We start from the raw sequence: 23,593 nt of genomic DNA, 5'->3' as shown, positions 1-23,593 counted from the left end.
ACCAGAAGTCCAGAAAGTAAGCTGGGAAGAAAAAAGTACCTGATGTAAAAATTATTTCCATAAGAATAAGTTTCACATTCTTTGAAGGCCTATTTTCAAATCATTTAACTTGAATAATAAGGTTATAAATCACAATTATAAATGGACACTGTATTAGATTAAAATAAACCAGGTAAAAAGACAGAGAGCTAACAGAGAAACGGCAACAAGATAGAGAAAATGGAGAGGGTGGATTACAGACTCCTTGTCAGCAAAGTAGGAAGCCAGAAGAAAACAGAGTGATTTCTTCAAAGTACTTAAGAAAGTAATTGGTGACCAATTTTTCTATATACCAATATTATCCATTAATGATTACAAAATAAAGAAAATTTCAAACATAGGACAGACTAAGAGAATTTACCACTCAAAGACATACTTTGAAAGAGATCATATAAAATATATATGATGAAATAGTAACTCTTAACAAAAGAGTATGATAGCATTAGAAATTGTGAGGGAGAAAGTAATTGGAATATATTATTAAATTTAAATAAAGAATGATTTCAAGAAGATAAGGTAACTATAATTTGTTTAAAACAACTAAAATGTTTCATTTTTGTTAAATTTTTTTTCAACATATTTTTATTTTTATATATGGAAGTGAATATTGTTCTGAGAGTTTCAAGAATTTCAAAGTCTTTTATGTGCCCATGGAATGTTTACTTAAATTAACCAGTTATTTTTCACTGTTACATTTCCAATATTAAACACTATAGATCACTTTCATAACCACAAAGAAATAATATTTAAAAGTAATAATGAAATTTGTCTACTCCCCTAGCCTTCGTTTTGTGAAATAATTCACTTCCAAATAACCTAATGAGATAGTATTTAAAATACTAAATTTTAAAATACTAAAATATTTTTAAAATACTAAAATACTAAATTTATATTATAATTATAAAAGCACATAGTAAAACCTATGAGGTGCGCAGTAACCAAAATTTAGAGTGACATTCACAGGCTTAAATGCACATTATTTCTGGAAAAAATAAACTTGTGTATATATAGATATATATTTAGCTAATATATATATATTAGCTAAATATATAGCTAGGGGAAAATGTACATTCCAGATATTAAGAGGAAAAAGAAATAATAAAATAAAAGCAGAAGTGAATGAAATAGACTATTTTACTTACAGCTGATCCATTAAGTAAAACTAATTCTTGAAAAAATTAAGCAGATCTAACGAATTTTACTCTAATCAAGAAGAATGGTGGGCAGTCTGAAAAAAAGCATTCTGCAACCAAAAAGTAGGTGAAAATACAAATATAGGAAAATATGAGAATACAGTTTTTAAAATAAAGAAATTTAGGGAATTCCCTGGTGGTCCAGTAGTTAGGACTCACAGCTGTCACTGCCGAGGACCTGGCTTCAATCCCAGGTCTGGGAACTAAGATCCCGCAAGCTGCACGGCGCGGCCAAAAAATTTTTTAAATTTAAAAAAAATTTTTAAATAAAATAAAGAAATGTAAAACATCACTGAAAAGGAAAATACCACAGGGCATTTATAGATTCTTGGGAGAATGCTTTTTCTGAAGATCTCCCTTGACATGGGTTAGTTACCTTGTAAAAGCTCTGCCAGCCCTGGATTTCACGTCCATTTCTCTGCTGACCTTTTCTCACTCCCCACAGCTGACTTTCCAGGTAGAGGCCTACCCACGGGTACCATTCTAGCCACTGAGATTTAGTAATGGGTGATGTCACCAGTGCAGCCATGTCTTCAGATGTTTTATCAGTCAGACCACTTTGGTTAATCTTTTGCGTGTGTGTGTGTTCCTCCATTTTTTAAAAAAATTGAAGTATAGTTGACATATAATACTATATTTGTTTCAGGTGTACAACAGAGTGATTCAATATTTTTATAGATTATACTCCATATAAAACTATTGTAAACTATTGGCTATATTCCCTGTGCTGTACATCACATTCTTGTATCTTATTTTTATTTTGTACTTAACAGTTTGTACCTCTTAATCCTTTTCCCCTATCTTGTCCCTCCCCCTAGTCCCCTCCCCACTCGTAACCACTAGTTTGTTCTCTGTATCTGTGACTCTGCTTCTGTTTGTTATATTCCTTTGCTTGTTTTATTTTTTAGATTCCACACATAAGTGAAAACATACAGTATTTGTCTTTCTCTGTCTGACTTATTTCACTTAGCATTATACCCTCCAAATCCATCCATGTTGTTGCAAATGGCAAAAATTTCATTCTTTTTTATGGCTGAGTAGTATTCCATTGTATATATATACCACATCTTCTTTATCCGTTCCTCTATTGATGGGTACTTAGGCTGCTTCCACATCTTGGCTATTGTAAATAATGCTGCTATGATCATAGTGGTGCATGTATCTTTTTTCAAATTAGTGTTTTTGTTTTCTTCAAGTATATACCCAGCAGTGAAATTGCTGGATCATATGGTAGTTCTATTTTTAGTTTTTGGAGGAACCTCCATCCTGTTTTCCATAGTGGCTGCACCAGTTTATGTTCCCACACTTCAGTTAATCTTAAGTGTGAGTCAGGGACTATTCCCTGTACCATCAATTCCATGGGGAAAATGGTGGTCTAGAAGCTTCCTACTTTCACTTAGCTTAAGATGAATGGGAGTTTCCCCTACTCTCCCTTATGATATAACATACAGATAGCATTTTTTAAAGAAACCTTCACTACTGGCCCCTAAAAACTCATTTCTTTACCCTCCTATGCTTATAGTAGTATTTTAAGGCTTGTAGAGCACGTTTTATAATCTCTTGACATTTAAAATCTCTTGTCTTTTAAAAGTTGTTTGTCATCTTACTTTAAATCTTGGGATAATCGAACTTGAAAGACCAGGCAAAGGAAATAAGAAAATTAATTATTTTAATGCTCTGCTTTGTATGTACAAATACAAACGGATCTCAGAACACAATACTTCAGGAAAAAAACAAGCTTCCCCATTATATGCTATAGCATAGCTCTTATGGATGCCAAAAAAACCCAATTCACAGACACTAAAAATATGTTAAATATGGATTCACAAGTATGTGTTTAGAAAATAAGAACTGTAGTTACACATATGTGAAGGGGTAGAAGGAAAAATAATGAAACTAAGTATTTCACAAGAGTAACTTTATTTTACCTGTAAAATTTAGGGGTTTTTGTTAAGAAAAGAAAGAAGAGACTGTTACTTACACCCTAAAACCAAGAGAAATCAAGATAAACTATAAAATCATAGGTTTGTAAAAGAAGTCCATCAGAGAGCTAAGAACGCAGAGAACCCTAATGAGTGAAATTCCAGGAAGTAATGTCTCTCCAAGGAAAAAAAAGTCACATCACTGTTTTCATCCTTCTTGGAACAGTGAGAGGCTAAGAAAGCCACCAGATACATGGATATAAATAAAATAGCAGAACTTTCAGAGAAGGTTTACAGGTGGTGTGAAAGTTGGCATGACTGTTAAATTTTCTGGGAGCCCCGAAACAAAAAACGTCTCTCAATCTTTTCCAAGCGTCCTGCTAAAATCTGAGGTTAGGGGAAGAAAACTGAGATAAAGCATTCAAAAACTCTCTCTCCCGAACTTCAATGTTGAGATGAAGTCAGGATGCCTGTCTTTCTTCCTCCTGAGTTCCCTTTCCATATTCTATTCCTTGGTCATTCCTTCACCTCGACAAGATCTACACAAAATCTTGGGGAAAAGAGGTTGGAATTATTGGTCCAATGGTGCCTGGAAATCCCAGGGATTTTTGTGTAAATTTGTCCACTTCCTGACAGCCCTTTTCTCCTCTCGACCTTCCCCATTCCCTCATCTCCGTTTGAGGAAAAAAGGTAGTGTTTGCCAAATGACAAAAACAAAATATCCTGCCACTCTCATTCTGCAGGAAATGCCTTACGTTGGTCTGAGGGAGCCACTCAAGTGACTCTGGAATAAACCATATCTGCCTAAATGGAGCAGCAACAGGCTTTGTTTTTTCTAATTCTACCCCAGTCGTACTTCACTATTAAGCCTATTCTCATATCACATACATTAATACCTATCCTGCATTGTTCATTTAACGTTAGAACCGAAATGTGTTTATATATTATATAAAGCTGTACACAATGTTCCATTCCTCCATTGTTGTCAGATTACTGATAATTTTAATACTTTAAACTGCTATAAAATTTACAAGAACACATTAATTAACAGTGGTATTTAGAATCTCCAAATATTCAATATGAGCTAGATGAAAAACTATAAAAATTTGATTTATTGCATCAAATTGATTTTCATAAGGGTTGTACTTGCAGTTAGTAAAATTATACTCCTAGAATGAGGTTAAAAAAAAAAATGAGGAGGAGTTTCTTTTTTTAATAATAATTGGGCATTTTCTTTTTCTTTTTTCTTTTATATTTTTGGTCATGCCATGCGGCCTGAGGGGATCTTAGTTCCCCGACGAGGGATTGAACCCGGAGCCCTGGCAGTGAAAGTACCGAGTCCTAACCACTGAACCACCAGGGAATCCCCGAGGAGGAGTTCTTGAAAGTTGAAAGAGTCAGATAACAATTTTGAGAAGTAGTGGTGGTGGTAGGTGGAGAGAGACAGGGAAATTCGTCACACAAGCTGCCAGATTTGTTCTAAAGAAAGACAATAAAGTTCTTTATTTTACAAATCAGGAATACAAAGCCCCAAGAAGTTACTTGGTCAAAGTCAAGATGGGAACCTGTTTCTGGGTTCCTCTATCAGTTCAGTCTCGACTAGACTACCTACACTAGGTTGAAATTTCCAACCACGTTGCCCCTAATTCTGTAAGGCAAGTAAGTTGGACAACTGAGATCGTCATGTACAATTCTTTTTATCTGAAGTATAACAGCAATGATATTTGTATGGTATCTGAACATCTAACTTGATTAGCTGGGACTTTATTTACCCTTTTTTTTTATCATGATTTATATGTTTGAGATTATAGACGACATCAACCTCCCCACTTCCCTGCACTGGGACCTCTAAGAGGTTGTCTGCACGTGATTGCCAACCCAAGATTGGCAGCGCAGGCTTGATGCTCATTTAAAAGTTTTGACGATACCCAATAAGTATTCATCCCTGTGACTTTTTATTTAAATAAAAATATTTGAACAACTAAACAGAAACAAATTAATGTCAATACAAAATACCTAAACAAAGAGGAAAGGAAATATCTAAGTAGGAAATCTTCTACATAATAAATGAGGTAATAAACCGATTCATCTCTCTATTGAATGAGTCTGAAATCCTCTTTTCGTGTGCTCTCCAGAGCTTGTCCTCAAGTTTATGAGACAAACATTGTGAATCAAAAATGTACAATAACAATAACACCAGGCAAATCCTTATCTTCTTTTGCAGAGTTAGTTACTGAACCAAAACAGACTATAAAAGACTTGGTCCTATTAAAGTTTGACTAGAAAAATGATGCAACTGGAATCAAATTCTTTCAATTCACATATTTCTTAAGCCAATAAATAAACAGGGCAAATCCCATAGAGTATAGGAAAATGCATGAATGGACCCAGCTCCCAGATACCGCTCTAGTTTTTTCATAGAAACAGCTTTTGCTGAGAAAATTTGCACTATAGAATGCTAGTGTGCCTTCCTTCCCTTGAAAAAATAAACCACAATCCAATGTAAAATTCAGATAATATGCATGCTTTGGCTTAATTGATACTGACCTTTGGTTTTACTCATATCTAATACTTTCTTTGTAATAATTTTGAAGGGAGTGGGAATTCCCTGGCTCCCTGGCGGTCCATTGGTTAGGACTCCGTGCTTTCATGGCCGAGGGCGCGGGTTCAGTCCCTGGTTGGGGAACTAAGATCCTGCAAGCTGTGCGGTGGGGCTGAGAGAAAAGAAAATTTTGAAGGGAAGTTGCCACTAGACAGCAGCCGCTGCCCTTGGCGGGGGCGGGGAGGGGAGGAGATGAGCTGAAGGAAAACACTGCTACGAGCCTTGGTCAAGTAGTGCGCCTGTGGCTCAGACCATGATGCTCTGGCATCAAGGTGATTATTTAAAATGTTTCCCTAAGAACAAGCCAAGCAACCAAAAAGAAGTTAATTCCTAGTCAAACAGAGGCATTCGAATTACATCCATCAGCAAGCGTTGTTCCGTTTAGAAGAAAATGCAAATCATGAAAATCTTTTATTGTGATCAAAGGTTAGGTTGTAAGGGGAAGTCTTAGTTGATTCTATCATTACTGTTCCTATTTATATATATTTTTTGATTCTAACTTGTTTGAATCACGTGTGCATAACTTTTTTGAATGATATGGATTAGCTAGAAAAAGATTAAAAGGGTTAATTTGAAAATTATACAAAAGTACTGACTGCATAATGAGTAGGAGATAGAACGGGGCACCTGAGAAATTTTAAATCAATTGCTATAACATGAAAGTGCTTTTTTAAACCATAAACTATGTTAACATAAAATACAGTTATTACTATAGCATCATAAATACATACATCCATATACTATGTATATATATATAGATAGAGAGAGAGAGAGAGAGAGAGTGTTAGTTATTGGATGTTCCATTATACCAAAATGTTATCTTGTTGAGCTGTTTTTCTTTAGCTTTTATTAATCAAATAATTTAATCTTTCATAGGAAAAAAGAAACAACTCTGCCCACCTCCACCTCAGATACCTAATGCTCATAATATGCTAACCACAGTGAATTATCAGGAAGGAGAGAAGGTAGCTGTTCTCTGTAAAGAAAACTATGTACTTCATGAAGCAAAAGAACTTGTGTGTAAAAGTGGACTATGGCAGTCATTACCACGCTGTACCGGTTAGTGTTTATTTCTAAATAATGTCATTTAAAAAGAGGTTACTGATCCTCTTTATCTAAAGAATAGGAAAAAAAACTCATGACCTATTTGTTACACAATATTCTGAAGCGTTAAATTGTCATCTAGTTACCCAATTCTGTCCATTTTTTAAAACTGTTTCTCTAAGAGGTATCTCTGACAGTGATCATAGAAGAAATAGGTTTAAGATATCTACTGGATACCCAATTCTATTAAATATATTTACTCGATATCCAGCGTAAGATGTAGAATGGGCAATTTGAGAGTGTTCAGGGCTAGGGAATGAATTTGGTAATTGCTGCTGTAGAGATTATATTAATGCTTTGGGACTGGATGGGATCACGTGAAGAGCTCAAATGTCTAAATAAGAGGAAGATCTGGGCAAGGAGAAGGAGTCAGACAGGGTTGTAGGAGAAAAATTAGGGATGGCTGCTAAAATGATTCCAGGACCCTATTGCAATGTGGGGCTGTTACCCCACATTCTACAAGCAAGTGTCTGACACCTGCTCGTCCCCTACAATTCGACTCAATTCTGACACTGTCTACCCAGAGGCAGCATCAGATCTCACAGGTTGAGGACTCAGTCTTACAAGGCTGCTCCCTGTGGCCTCACTTCAGATGCCAGCTGCACGTCCAGGTCGTCACCTGTGCTTCTGACCGACCATGTATAGATTGAAGGTTCCCATGACCCTCTCCTTAGGTTCCATTAATTTGCTAGTGCAGCTCACCAAACTCAGAGAAACATTCTACTTACTAGATCACCATTTTATTATAAAAGGCTATAACTCCAGAACAGCCAGATGGAAGAGATGCACAGGGCAAGGTATGGGGAAAGGGGTGCAGAGCTGCTATGCACCCTCCAGGGTCATGCCCCCTCCATGCCCCCTCGTCCCACATCTCCATGTGTTCACCAACCTGGAAGCTCTCTGAACCCTGTCCTTTCTGGGGGTTTCTGGAGGCTGCATTACATAGGCACAATTGATTAAATCATTGGCCATTGGTGATGGATTTAACCTCCAGCCCCTCCACTCTCCCAGGAGGTCAGGATGGGACTGAAAGTTCCAACCCCCTAATCACGTGGTTGCTTCTCCTGGCAACCAGCCCATCCTTAGGTTACCAAAGGGCTTTCTAAAAATCACTTCATTGACATAACAAAAGGTGCCTTTATTGCTCTCCTTACTTAGGAAATTCCAAGGATTTCGGGAGCTCTGTGCCAGAAATGACCAAAATTTGTTTCCTATTATGAATCACAATATCAAAGCTGGTGTCCCAGAAGCAATGCCAGTGACATAAGTCAAAAAGACTTATTTTAAAATGTTATTTGACAGGACATCAAACGTGTCAAAGACTGCTTAGAACTGGGCAAGTTGCCTGATAATTGAACAGTGGATTTAGCTACCTGAAAGTCATTGGTGACTTTGCTTTTACCTTATTAAGTTGTGACATTTCCAGCATGTTTCTATGTTGGTTACTGATTCAATAGAGGAGAAATAGATGATACAGAAGAAAGAGGACAATTAATGGAGCAGGGTCTTTGCCTAATTTAAAGGGTGTGGAACCTAGTGCCCACATGAAGGAGTTGGTTTGAGAAAAGAGACAGTAACTCAATGAAACAGGAGATAAAACAAATTATTAGTGATAAGATTATTTATTTGGTCACTCCGTATCTGTAGCTTGCGTGATTATGTAGGGAGATCAATCAGTACATTGGAACGTATTCCAGCCAATCTTCACATGAAGTTGAAACATTTATTGACAGAGAAAGAGGCCTATGATATTATTTGGAGTCAAAACAATAAATGCAGAAGAGTATTATCTACAAGTCATTTCAGTAAAACTAAAAGTTCATGATCATAACTGATATCTATGTTCTATTTGCATAAAGTAACAGTTGCCCCAGAGAATAGAAATGGGAAGGGAGTCATTTATTTTTACCTTTCCTCTTTAAGTAAACATTTTTATGAGGAAGGGTGAAATAGACCAGAGGTTTACTCACCTGTTCGTCATGCTTTAAACAAAAATGATTCTTAATACTTATATGTCCTTATATATACTTAATACTTATTTTTTGTGTGTTTTACTTTAGGGTGAAAGAAAGTGCTGTAATTATTTTTGGTCATCAGGTTGTATGCTAGAAATTCTATAATGAGTTATTTGGACTCTCAGACATCACATAAGATACTGAAGATATGATATATGGAGCTTTGTATTATTCCATTTAAACTATATACTGATTTTTTTCAACACTCTCATGTTATTTTCCAGAGTCCACACCATACTGTGGGTCCCCTCCACCTATTAACAATGGAGACATCACCTCCTTCTCCTTATCAGTATACCCTCCAGGATCGACAGTTGAGTACCGTTGCCAGTCTTTCTATGAGCTTCGGGGCTCCCCGAATGTGACGTGCAGAAACGGACAGTGGTCAGAACCACCCATGTGCATAGGTGAGCTTTGCATATTCTTCCAGAGTCTGAGATTTGATATTTATAGAATTTTCATCACTAATTTTGTAGGATAATTTTTACTTAAATTTCATTCAGCCGAAAACTTGTCTAACAAGTGTAGACATAGAACAGAAAATTTTGAAAAATCTGCTTTAAACAGAGTGGAAAAAAGTTTCTTTAAAAACTATAAATCAAGTTTTGGGACTTCCCTGGTGGTCCAGTTGTTAAGACTCTGTGCTCCCAATGCAGGGGCCCAGGTTCAATCCCTGGTCAGGGAACTAGATCCCACGTGCCACAACTAAGACCTGGGGCAGCCAAATAAATAAATAAATAAATAATTTTAAAAATTTTCAAAATAAAAACTATAAATCAATTTTTAAGAGACCTACGTATGCTAAGGTGCATTATAAAACTCCCTGAACATCCAAAGTTACTTAACCGCAGGATATAGTCTCACGCCACTAAGCATTTTCACGTTATAAACATCTGAGGGTTTTTTGCGGAGATCATTTGTGAAAGATTGGTCCAGGAGTTGTCCTTTATCAGTATATAAGATTCTACTTGTAAACCTGAAGGCTCTTCCTGGTAGAACTCTCAGCAGACTGCTACTGACCTGGTTTTCTACTTGCATGTTGCCAGGAGTTGTGACAAGGAAAGTAGAGAAACTGGAGAGGCTAACAAGTCATTTCCCAAATCTTCACGTTCCCTTCTTTTCACTCTATCTTCTTCATCTACACCAGGCCACCGATACACATATTCATCACCCCCAAACCATGGGAATCTTGTAGCATTAAGAGCAATAAACATAGTTGACACTATGAAAAGGAGAGTCACAGGCAGGGTTTAACAGGGACTTCACTGGTCTCACAAACTGAAAGGGACAAAATATAAGGGAATGGGTCTCAATAACAATGGCAACACCAGTAAGAGCATGAACACCAACTTATTCCAGGCTAAGTGAGGGAAAGCTAGGACTTCATAAAGTCCTTCTGTTTTCTGTTCCCAAGAAGGACACCACATTAATAAGGACATGTTCTTGCAACAGTTCTCAATCCTGCCAACTCCTCACTCCTCAGGGCTAGACCAGATGCTCCTTGAATTCTTGGGACTTTATCACTCTGACTCTGCCACATTCTCTCGCCTTCTGTAATCACTAATGATCTCAGTGCTGCTATGATGTGCACTGTTCCTTAGGCTATTAGCCACTCGTATGTGAGTCCCTTTTCCTAGGATGTCATTACAGTAATGTGGGAACCAAACTCAGAAAGTGTTGAATTAGAATATGGCAAAAGTATCATCTGTACAGTTTTGCTAGAGCAAAGAAGAGCTAGGATTCAAAGGTAACTTCTAGGATTTAAGTGAGAGTAACTGATAGGTAGATGAAGATGCTATTACCTAAGATACTAAATGCAGCAAAATTTTAGATAGTATGAGGTTTGAAATTAGGTAGACATTATCATGGGCAGAGGCATTAAAATAGATTTCCAGGAGAGAGGTAAGACCAAAGTTACAACCTAAAAAGTATATGCCATGTAGACGAACAGAGTTTGCAGGAAGGGCATTCTAGCAAGGAGAAACAATTCTTTGAAGAACAATAAAATACCTCATCATAGTCATGTAGACTATTCAAGGAAAATGATCTAATAGCTTTCCTTAGACTAGAAGATTCAAGGTAGACAACTCTGGAGAAACAATTTTTTTCTAAAGCCAGATCTAGACTTCTTTGGATGCTTCACAATTACTGAGTGTGGTTGGGAGCCATTAAAATTTTAATCACAGTTTTCTGATGCAGTGTTTTAAAGGATCAGTTCACTAAGACCATGTGGTTATATACGAATGAGAAGAAATACTTTAAAGAGATTGCTTGGACAGATTTGGGTCTTGACTTGTAAGCAAGGAAATACAGACCAAAAGAAAGAGGAGTTAAACTTCAAAAATCCTCAATGACTTATGGGGGGGAATTCTCAGGTCCTTCACATGTAATAATTCCTAGAAATAACAGAAACTCAGCAGAAAAATATGCAAACTACATAAACAAAAAAATGAAAAACATGGCAACATGAAAAATGCTCATCCACACCAAAGTAAAATTTTAATGAAGTGGCAATGTTCAGTGAGGCAAAAGAGGGAAAAAAAGAACAATACTAAGGCTTGGCAAGGGTGTGGGGAGTTAAGTACTCTCATACTCTCTTAATGAAATTATAAAGTGGGCCAAACTCTTTGAAGAACAGTTTGGGAATAAGCCTCAACATTTAAAAACACACATCCTTTGACATCATTATTTTATTTCTGGAAGACTAGTCTATACACGCACTCCTGTGAGGGTAAAAGAATCTGTACAAGGATATTTTTTTGCCACATTGTCTGTCATAGCAAGAAATGGAAACTACATAATTCCTATCAATAGTCTTATGGAATTGGTATTATTAACAACCTGTGCGTATCCATGAAGAAATGGAGACACCATCTGCAGCAGCGTGGATGGACATAGAGATGGTCATACTAAGTGAAGTGAGTAAGAAAGACAAATATCATACGATATCGCCTATCTGTGGACTCTAAAATAGGACACAAATGAACTTCTCTATGAAACAGAGACAGAATCACAGACATAGAGAACAGAGTGGTGGTTGCCAAGGGGAGGGGGGATGGGGGAGGGATGGAGTGGGAGGTTGGGATTAGCAGATGTAAGCTTTTATACATAGAATGGATAAACAACAAGGTCCTACTGTAGAGCACAGAGAATTATATCCTATGATAAGCCATAATGGAAAAGAATATATAAAAAAAGAATTATAGATACGTACCACTGAATCACTTTGCCATACAGCAGAAATTAACACAACATGGTAAATCAACTGTACTTCAATCAAAAAATTCGATTAAAAAAAAAGAAACAGAGACACAGAAAGCCTTAGTATTTAATTCAAGCTGCTTGGCAAGTATCTGGCAGAGTTAGGATTCCGACACAGCAATCTGGCTCCAAATTCCATACATTTAAGCCCTATGCTGTGGTGGCCTCTCACATCCATAGATAGAAACGTCAGGGAGATAGAGGTCAGCCTCTCCTTAGCAGTATAAGGACTGGTCTGTCATATGGCATCAGGAAAATACTTGGCAATGTATCTTAGGGTCTCCTGGGCACAGGTAAATCTAGGTACAAAATGAAGTTCCTTATGGTTGCCACTTCCTAGGATGGCTCCTTAAATTAAACCCTGGGCTTTTTTCAGCATCTCTGGACAATCCCTGGATGAGGGATTATGGGCTGTGGAGAACACACTGCTTAGCTGTGCCAGAGTGAGTTCTCTACTCAGGGAAATGCGATCTCTTCAAATGGCTAATTTCAAAAAGAATCAGTGGAGTCAGTGATCATGCGGGAAGGTAACATTGCTTTTCCACAGAAATCAAGGGCTCACCAGAGATGATGACATTGTGGAAAAGAAGCTCCAAATAAGCAACATAAAAGCTGGTAGAATTTTTTGTCCCATTGATAAAGAGTTATCTTCAAGAATATGTTAAGTGAATATTCAAAGAGATAATGGGTTTTTAGATGTATTGTGTCTTCTCCAGTTCACGTTCCATACTGTGTACCTGACAGGAAGAAATAAACTTATTTTTATGATAATATATGGAAAGAGGTTAATGCATTTGCAGTGTTCACACCGTGCACATTGTAGAAACTGTAAATGTAAAAGAATCTTGAGTTAGGAAAGGGGGGTACATAGCACTGACCCAAATAGAACATTTTAATTTAACCCTATTTGGTATCCGGTTTTTAGGCAGGTAAAGCACAGGCTCTAAATTCATACCGACGGGGTCCATATTCTGGCTCAAAACACTCACTAAATTATGTGAATTTGGAAAAATTCATTCAACTTCTCTGAGCCTCCATCTCCTCCTGGGTAGCCCAGGGAAATAATGCAGAGTGTTTAGAGATGATGCATACAAAATGCTAAGAACAGTGCCTGGCACAACTCAATAAATATTAACTTTTAATGTCCTTTTATAATTTTATTTATTTCCAAATTTTCTTAAATGAGATTTCACCATTCTTGGATAGGGAAAGATATATTATTAATAATTTATTTTATTTTATTATTTTTTTCTTTCAGATGCATGTGTCATATCTGAAGATAACATGAACAAAAATAACATACAGTTAAAATGGAGAAAAACCCAAAAAATATATGCAAGGACAGGCGATGTCGTTGAATTTGAATGTAAACAGCCACATAAAGCGAGAACATCTATACAATCATTTCGAGCCGTCTGTCAGGAAGGGAAATTTCAATATCCTATGTGTGAATGAAACAAGCACAGCTTCCCTGGATGTACTCTTAAAAGTAATCTTACAGGTAAGCTGTAAGTATTTGTTATGTAGTCAATTCTATATTGTCTTTATACTTTCAAGGATGGTTTATCGTAGTTTTAATTAGAACTCTGGATTTCCAGAGGTTCTTAAATGTTTAAGCTGAGAAACCGATGCTTCATTTATTAGGATGACCATTTATACCTGGGCACATCACCGTCCTGGGTCTCCCACTCCTATAATATACACAGAAACGTACCCACATTCAGCATTTAATTCTAGTACCCTCTTCTCATTGTCTGAAATTTATAAGATAACTTCGAGGGTTTCTGAGTCAACTCTATTTCAGAGGAAATGGAGTTGTTAGGGTAATCTCTCTCTTTGTATTCCTATCATTTCATAAAAATACAAACACCGTCACCTCGTATGTTTGCAGCAAGCATTAGTAAGTATTTATAAGTCCTCTAATGTGACTCTAACCATCCATCAAACACTAAATACCCCTTAAGGGATTGAATACACCACCTTCTACAAATAAGTGCAAGACTTTGAAATTTACACAAATCTTACTGAGGGACTTCTAATATAGACAAGAGGCGACATACACATACAAAAAGGTAACTATAAGTGAAAATTATTAGGCTACAATATTACATGTATAGAATTGTCTAGGTAGGAATAAATGGATAAAGAAGATAAAACTGAGAGGAAATAAAAATGCTGGCTATAATAATTCTATGTGATTTGAGATTAATAGTTTTAAGAAATTAGAATACTTTCAAATTACTTATATTTCCTATATTTTATCACTTTCATTTTGAATATATATTGCTTTTATAGTCAGAAAAGAGTGATCAAGAACTGTTATTAGAGACCAAGAAAATAGAAGATGAAAGTATAAAGACCCTTTGGGTCATGATGCTGATTTCATGCAACAATTCCTTTATCTTTTGATGTACCATAGTTTGGGAAATACTGAACAGGAAGTTTGAGAATTACACTTTGGATGTTCTTCTATTGTAGACAGCATGTCTTAGTTAAAATAATCTTTGGCTGGTATAGTTTTTGTTTTGTTCCGTTTTGTTTTTAAGTATCTATGAAACAGATGACTACCAATAAAGGTGAAAATATGGCCTAAAATTTTCATGACCATGGATTTGGCAATGGATTCTTACATATGACATCAAAAGCACAAGAAAGAAAAGAAAAAATAGATAAATTGGACTTCATCAAAATTAAAAACATTCATGCTTCAAAGAAAGTAAAAAAGAAAAAAAAAGAAAATGCAAGTACAGCAAACAAAATGGGAGAAAATAGTTACAAATCATATAACTGTTAAGGGCCTTGTATCTAGAATATATAAAGAACTCTTACAACTCAAAAGAATAAGAAAAATAATCCAATTGAAAAATGAACATAGGATCTGAATAGACATTTCTCTGAAGAAGATATATGAATGGCCAATAAACACATTGAAAGATGTGTAACATCATCATCGTTAAGCAAATTGAAATCAAAATCATAATGAGATACTACTTCACACTGACTGGGATGGCAATAACTAAAGTCAGATAGTAGCAAGCGTTCTTAAGGATGTGGACAAATGGGGACCCACAGGCACTGCTGAAGGGAATGTAAAATGGTGCCCTCTGTTTGGAAAACAACCTGGCAGTTCCTCAAGAGGTTAAACATAGTTACCATCGACTCAGCAATCCACTCCTGGATAAATACCTGGGAGAAATGAAAACATATGTCTACACAAACTTGAACCTCAATGTTCCTAGCAGAATTATTCATACTAGCCAAAAGGGAGAAACAACCAAGATGCTCATTAATATACACAAGAAATAAACAAAAGATATGTCTAAACAATGGAATATTATTGGGCCATAGAAAAGGAACGAAGTACTATTACATGTCATAACGTGAATGAACCTCAGAAACATTATGCTGAGTGTAAAAAGCCAGTCACAGAAGACTACATGATATAGGGTTCCATTTATATGGCACATCCAGAGTAGAAATCTATATAGAGACAGAAGGTAGATGGGTGGGTGCTTAGGGCTAGAATGGGGGAGGGGGTGAGGGTTGAGAGCTAAGGGTGATAAATGTTCTAAAATTGATTGTGGCGATTATTGTACAACTCTGCGATTATACCAGAAAACACTGAATTGTATATTTTAAATGGGTTAATTGTATGGTATGTGAATTATGCTTCAATAAAGTTATTTAAAGAAATAGTGGTCAACATTTTTAAGTCAATGAAAAAGAAACACTGGGAATTTAAAAATCAAAAAACTTAAAAATTAAGACAGTATCAAAATTTATAAGGAATTTATACTAACTCAAAGATTGGTGGGGTTGAAGAAAAAAATAAGAACCTGGAACTCACACTTGCTATCTGTTAAAACAGCTGATCTCTTGGTTAGGAAGGAGGCAGGTAGAAGTTTTATTTCTCCTCAGTTTGGAGGGGGAAATCTTGAAATGGAACTATTACCTAAAATTTTCAGAATAACAAAATACATATAAAAATGTTTTATTCAGAGCACAATTTGAAACAGTATTTTAAACTTGGATACCCTCTCTCAGTTTCTGAGGATTTCTTTCATTCTCAAACTCTTTTGTGGCACATATTCCAAAGCAAGGAGCTTGGGCAGCAAGGCAGAGCTGGTTGCTCAGCTCACTACCCTCCTCCACGATGTGAAGGAGTCAGAAAACACAACAGGGGTGAGACTGGAAGCTGGAGGAAGCATTTTATAGGTAAGCGTCAGGTGCTGAGTCACAACCACCTTTCTTGGGGAGGGGGGTAGCATTTCATTCCCTGTTCCTCATATCTAGTCAGAAGGGCTTCGAAGAGGCTATTTGGAAGCCTTGATATTTACTTTTTATGGACTGTGTCTGATTCACGACTGAATGAAATTAAGGAGGGAAAGAGAAACAGGCAGAGAAGAAGAGTCAGAGGCAAAGGAGAAACTGGCATGAAGCCAACTTTAAAGGACTTACCCAAAAGGTCCACCTGCAGCAGCTCTAGTTAACAAAAGGAGAGCCAGCGAGACTTTTTAAAAAAAAATTTGTTTGAAGTAGAGTTGATTCACAATGTTGTGTTAGTTTCAGGTGTACAGTAAAGTGATCAGTTATACAAATACATATACCCACTCATATAGGCCATTACAGAGTATTGAGTAGAGTTCCCTGTGCTATACAGTAAGTCCTCCTTATAAGTTAATTATTTTGTATATAGCAGTGTGTATATGTCAATCCAAATCTCCCAATTTACTCCTCCCCCCCTCATCCCCTGATAACCATAAGTTTGTTTTCTACATCTGTGACTCTATTTCTGTTTTGTAAATAAGTTAATTTGTGCCTTTTTTTTTTTTAGATTCCACATGTAAGCGATATCATATGATAGTTGTCTTTCTCTGACTTACTTCATTCGGTATGACAATCTCTAGGTCCATCCATGTTGCTGCAAGCTCAGTAACAACAACGAAAAAAATCCCAATCAAAAAATGGGCAGAAGATCTAAATAGACATTTCTCCAAGAAGACATACAAATGGCCAAAAACACATGAAAAGATGCTCAACATTACTAATTATTAGAGAAATGCAAATCAAAACAACGAGGTATCACCTCACACCGATCAGAATGGCCATCATCAAAAAATCTACAAACAGTGAATGCTGGAGAGGGTGTGGAGAAAAGGGAACCCTCCTGCACTGTTGGTGGGAATGTAAGTTGGTACAACCACTATGGAGAACAGTAGGTTCCTTAAAAAACTAAAAATAGAACAACCATATGATTCAGCAATTCCACTCCTGGGCATATACCCAGAGAAAACCATAATTTGAAAAGACACGTGCACCCCAATGTTCACAGCAGCACTATTTACAATAGCCAGGTCATGGAAGCAACTTAAATGTCTGTCGACAGATGAATGGTTAAAGAAGATGTGGCACATATATACAATGGAATATTACTCAGCCATAAAAAAGTCAGCAAGACTGAAATGCAAAACAAAAACAGGTCCCAAAATGTTGTTTAAGTAATTATCCACAAGTGTATCACTCCACCTTTTCTTCTTCTATGTTTCCCAGAGGGGCCAAAGTCCTGGCTGTTGAGTTGGAGGGAGCAGAGTGTGGGAAGAGCTCTGGGGCGACAGAGAGGAAGCTGGCCGGGCCCTTACCCACACCTTCACCTCCTGGAGGGCCTGGGGCAAGAGAGGCCAAGCTTCACTTTGGACCAAGCTCAGATTTCTGATTATTATATTGAATCGACGGCAAATACGTTTTGACGTGGATTTTATATTGTATCACCACAAAAGACATGTTTCGCTGACTAAACATTCCTGATGTGAACATTGAGCTTGAATTAGGATGATGTACAGTCATGCTTTTTCCCTTCTGTCTGTTAAGAAAATAAACTGTGTGCTTTTGCATTTGAACGGGACAAATGTCCAGTTTCCATAATGTATTCATGCATTTATCCATGTTGAGTTCTAAAGGAGAGCAAGATGGGAAAGCCTGTTTTAAACGCCCATCACACATTTCCCCGTCAGCTTTTATTTTACGACAAGTATACACACAGAATATTTGATTAAACAGTTTTACTCAACAATTGTTGAAACATCTAAATTCAACAGTTCTTAACATTTTACCATATCTGCTTTACCAGCTTGTACAGCTATATAAATTCATGTATATATTTACCTTTCTTTACTTTCGCTGAACCAAGTTAAACTAAGTTGCTGACATCATGACAATTCATCACATCATCTTCAACATACATTTTTAAAAATCAGAAGAATGGGAGTTCTTCCATCAAAAGTGGATTGGGTTGTTCTGGCTCAACCCTCTTGTTGATAGCAACTATAAATAATGAATACTTCGAAAATATTTGTAAAAGCTGTTGGAAACCAGTAGTGCATGACTAAGACACAAGAATCTCAGGGCCAGGATTTAAGAGAAAGAAAGTGCAGAGATCTTATCTCAGCATTTAAGAAGCACTTTTCCTCTCACAGCAATCCATGATTTCAGAGTAACGTTAAGAAGACTCAGAAGATGAGCAGAGCTATCAACAGACCCTGGGGTTTAGAAAACCGAACAGTGGTTTTCAGAGTCTGTAAGAGAACAGGAAACTCTAGGGCCTTAAAAAATAAGAGTATGTGAGAAGTAGACATAGACTAGCCTGCCTAGGGACCAAAATCCATCTCGAAACCATCTCAACCTAAATTGGATAAAGGTGATGTGAGGCAGCCGGTGTTTCTAGCCTAGTTGTCAGCTGGGAGCACAATAAACTCTGTGGAGAAGATGACATCATTCACAACCTTGCATTGTATCTGAGTTTTCATATTTAATGTCCTCAATTAATTTTTTAAAAGTAAAATTGTATTTTTTTGAAGGAGAACGAAACAGATGATAAACCACCTCTTCAACTTCTGCTTTGAATATGCACAAGTAAAATTGTAAGAGATAACAACTATAAACTCTGAACAAAAGCCAAACTAACCCCCAACCCAAACCAGAAAACCAAATACATGGATGCACAGCAGAATGCAAAATAGCAGATGGTGGATGGGAGGATTCAGCTGAAAGAAGGTAACGGAGCTAGCTCTCTCAGGCAGTAACCCATTTTTACAGGTTACTGCCTGAGAGAGGTCTGCAATCAACACTTTTGCAATGGAGTTAAACCTTGGACTAAAAGAAAAAGCCCACAGCATTCTAGCCAGAGGTACCAGTGAAGCGGGTGTGGGGCAGTCACATCCACTGAGAAAGGAGGCGGATGGGTATATCAGACTAGTGAGAGCAAAAAGAGGGCCCCAAATTTTGGGTGTAAATTCTACATAAATCTCCAAATGACTCTTGAATATCTATGTATTGGGCAAATTCAAAGTAACTCAGATAAGAATAAAAAATAATTGAAATAAGATTTGAGCTGCCACCCCAAAATCAGTGTTCAGCTTGAGCCAACCAAGTTGTTAAAAAAAAATTATTTTTGGAGGACTAGACGAGAATCCAGAGTCTCCACAATATAACATTCAACATGTCTAGGATACAAGACAAAACTATGGATATACAAATAGTCAGAAGAATGTGGTCCAGACACACTCACAGAGGTTGCTGAAGAGCAAACACCTGCACGCAGAGAGCGAGGCTACAAATCAGGATGGATTTTCACTCGAAAGCTGCCTGGGTGTGAGGGAAGCAGATCACTGCTGCCTGTCCTAGTAGGTCAGCACTTATTTTAGAGAAGATAGGAATTGAATGGTCTTGTAGGAAAGTGGCCATGGAACCCAGATAGCCTCAGAGAGAAAGTAACAGAAGGAAGACACTGAGTAGCTTTACGTCTTTAATAACACTGTTAAGGTGAATATAAATGTTACTGGACTATTCTTTGAATGTACCACAATAAAGATCAATCAAAATTATTGATAAGAGGAAGAATCTGTTCCAAATACTCCAACAATGCTCAGCAGGTATGAAACTTAATGATGCTTTGGCAAAGCAAGGGCAAAGTTTAGATCAAGGTTCATTTTGGTCTCATTTAGATAATTCAAAATAAACCATCACTATTCCAAATACAAAAGTTATCTGCAGTAATAATGGAATATTATTCATAGAATAAAACTCTACTTTCTAAGACTGGTTTCTGAAAAGGCTTCTGTAAAATTGGAGAAAAAAAGGGTCCATAATTTATGCAAGATGCAGAAGCACTACTTTATGTAGCCCTCCATAAGCATTTATTGAAATAAGCAGCTTTTTGGACTATTTTCTTCTTCCTTTACATAGGTTGGAAATTTTTACACACACCCACAAATACACATGCCCTCAAATGTAAATTGTAAATAAATATTCATCTGCATTACTCTTACCTCCTGTGAAGAGGTTATAAGCAAAGTATTTTCATTGGAATTCTTCCTTTGTTGAAAGCAGAACTACAATAGTTTATCACTCTTTCTTTATACCAAGAAACAGTGGCAGTTAAACAATATTAAAATTAAAAGCAAGCCTGTTAGCAAGCTTAGCTACTAGCAAAAAGTAATCCAAAAGACAGTATTTTCTTAATTCACAAAGATTTTTAAATGTATTAGGCTTTCATTGCTACAATGAAAAATTAGAAGTTATAAACATAATAAACCTGGAAAAAAATCACCTATTGAGAAGAATTCAACAACTTTGCATAACAGATTGCACAATGTGAATTTCTTCCTCTCAAGCATTAAGTCAAAATATGGTATGGGTAACAAGCTATATTAGGGATAGATAAAAATTTCCAAGGTTGTAAAAGTATGGATTTTTTTTTGTGTGTGTGAAAATCATAACTATGTAACTTTATATATGTATACATTTAAAACTAAATTAGGGACTTTCCTGGTGGTCCAGTGGTTAAGACTCTGCGCTTCTACTGCAGGGGGCACAGGTTCGATCCCTGATTGGGAACTGAACTAAGATCCCACATGCCTTGCAACATGGCCAAAAAAACCAAAACCAAAACCAAAAACAAACAACCAAAAAAACCCACTAAATTAAAAATGACACTCTATGGTTATAATGACATCTACTGGAAATCTGGGTTAATTACAGACAAGAAGGTGAATTTAAAATTCACCTAATTTCACCAGTAATAAACTCACCTAACACAGAACTAGATTGGAGTTAACGTATTTATATTCCTTCTTTAATACAATGTAATCTCTCTTGTAGGAAACAGCAACTTCTAAAGAAAAAGGCTTAATTACCTCTCAACCATTCCTTCCAACCACACACACACACACACACACACACACACACACACACACAAGCCTTCCAGCCTTCAGGAAGCCTTAGAATCCTGATATGGATTTATCACATACATTTAAGAGGAATATCCTTCACATGAAAATAGAATATTATGTAAAATTTAAAAATTTTTAGTCTGAGTTCCAACAATAGAAAAACTTTGAACATCTTGAAATCACCTTTCATGTATAACTTCATAGAAATATTTCTTGTGCAAATACTAATTGGTTATAACCATCTTAGGGGAAATTAATACCAATAACATTTTATGTTGGTTGATTATATCCTAGTGGTATAATTTACCAAGTAAATAAATTGCTTACACTAAAATTCTGTTAAATGAAAGAGAAAAATTTAGGAGAGTCAACAAAAACTATAGTATTTGGCAAATTCTAAGTAACAACAGTTCTCCAAACTCCAAACACTTCATTGGAAGAAAAAAAAAATTCTAAAAATTTCTAGTTACTTTCAATATATTCTTTAATATGTCAATATGGTCTTTATTCTAACCAAATCTCAACAGTCTCTGACTAGGTTTAATCCTCATTCCAACAAAATAATAAAGTTAAGTAGTTAAATGGTCTCTCCATTTCTAGCTACTACTGATTTATTTCAAACACTTAAAAACTGTCCTGGCCCCCATAGCTAGACAGCCTTTGGGACCCGATCAGATTGCAAACAGCCACTGGAATTAGCCTTCTGTGGCTCTGGAATCACACTGGTTCAGTATTGGTAACAGTGACCCAAAGCTACTGAAAATAACAAGTCATGTTTCAACACTTGAATCATCTTCAGGTCTGTGCTCAGTGACTACACAATGAGTTTCTACTACAAGCAATACCTTGCTCTTCCCAGGTCAAATTACAGCCCCACTCAGTTCAAAGTCAAGAGTTTTTAATATATGAAGGGGTAGGCTGAATTTGTCTAATTTCCCCAGAGGGGCTCATTTGCCCATCTTGATGGTCCCGTCAGTCAGGAAACAGGGGTGTTGTCTATGGCATTTGTGGGATTATTTTATCCCCACTTCTACGTGAGTTGGCAGAATCTTAAAGTTTCAACATTTATTTTAGATAAATGCCTCAATTTACCTATAAAACAGGAATAATAAGCTAATCTTTTCCCTTTAGGAATATGATTATATTCAAACTAATATAATATTTTAAGACGACAGACATAGATAACAGTGTTGGAATCATGCCATGACATTAGTTTGTTTTCTGCATAAAGCTATTAAATAAAAGAAACAAAGAATATAAAAAGTTTATTTGTTACATATCTCTTTTTAACTTTAATACAAAGTCAGATTTTAAAAGTTGTACAAAGAAAGCCAAAAGCACTTTCCACACGCGTGATCAGCTTTCCTATTTCTTTTCCTGTACATACTGAGACGTTTGCCTTTGCTAATAAGGAATGCCAAGTGTGTCCATCACCATTTGAATAGCTTTCAGAGGATTCATCATTTCTTCCAAGTTATCTCTTCTCAACACCCAATCCGGTTTAAGTCTGTGAGAAGAATAAAAACCTTGCATTAATCCAGTTCCTCTCTTAGAAGACTCACGTGCATCGCTTTGTCTTAAGTGAAATGTGGTCCCTCCTGGACGCATCACCTCCCTCACAGGCCCTCACACGGGTGGGAGGCTTCATGTTATCGCCGTTTACGACTTTAGACTATTTCTCTCCATCTTCCCTGAAGGGTGATCCTGGCTCCTTTGAAGCTCAGGCTGTTCAGCTACCAAACCCCAGGGTTTTGTCTGTAAACCTGGTCCCTGGTCTTCCCTCAACTCCTGCCCCATCTCAGAACTTCAGCAGCCTTGTAGCTAAAGAGCCGACCCCTCACCTCTCCGTTTCTGCCCCCTTTCCTTTGGGTCCACTCAGCACACACCCCCGTCACACAATCACAAGATTAGCCTCTGTCACCCTCAGAAAGTGCCCGGCCACCGACTGCTCAGTCTGAGCCTTCCAGCCCGAACCACCACTTGGGATTCATCCACGCCCTTTGACTTGATACGTCCACGGCTCACAGCTTCCTCCCACTGCGGTGTCCGCTTCAGGGGACCTCAGCACGTGCCTGTCACCCAGCACAATGCTGGTCTCCTTTCCCTCCCGTCTAGCTCGGGTCCCTCAGTATCATCTCCGTCGCAAACGCCGTTAACGCTCTTGCTGCTCTTCCCTATTGAATTCGACTGGAAAGCTCTAGGTGGATTCCAAGTTGAATGCAGGCATCGG

At 36.9% G+C, this 23,593-nt stretch overlaps 2 protein-coding genes across 12 annotated transcripts in view; one reads left to right on the top strand and one right to left on the bottom strand.

Annotated features, from left to right (window-relative positions):
- The window catches only part of CFHR5 (complement factor H related 5), a 49,649-nt gene extending 27,699 nt beyond the window's left edge, over nt 1-21,950 (top strand). For 2 of the 6 annotated variants that reach the window (XM_082425644.1, XM_082425640.1), the window contains 4 exons: nt 6,633-6,815; nt 9,100-9,282; nt 13,395-13,637; nt 18,991-21,950. In XM_082425644.1, coding sequence (XP_082281770.1) covers nt 6,633-6,815; nt 9,100-9,282; nt 13,395-13,591 — 563 coding nt within the window. In that variant the 3' untranslated portion in view covers nt 13,592-13,637; nt 18,991-21,950. The other 4 variants (XM_082425643.1, XM_082425641.1, XM_082425642.1 and 1 more) reach the window with 4 other exon arrangements.
- Nucleotides 21,951-22,612: 662 nt separating this feature from the next.
- Nucleotides 22,613-23,593, bottom strand: part of ASPM (assembly factor for spindle microtubules) — a 62,670-nt gene continuing 61,689 nt past the window's right edge. For all 6 annotated transcript variants that reach the window (XM_082425240.1, XM_082425238.1, XM_082425241.1 and 3 more), the window contains one exon: nt 22,613-22,870. In XM_082425240.1, coding sequence (XP_082281366.1) covers nt 22,768-22,870 — 103 coding nt within the window. In that variant the 3' untranslated portion in view covers nt 22,613-22,767. The remainder of the gene's footprint in view (nt 22,871-23,593) is intronic.

This window comes from Balaenoptera physalus (genome assembly GCF_965194825.1).
Source record: "Balaenoptera physalus genome assembly, chromosome: 1".
NCBI lineage: Eukaryota > Metazoa > Chordata > Mammalia > Artiodactyla > Balaenopteridae > Balaenoptera > Balaenoptera physalus.
The sequence above is the reverse complement of the archived record's forward strand: the minus strand, read 5'-3'. Positions and strand labels throughout refer to the sequence as shown.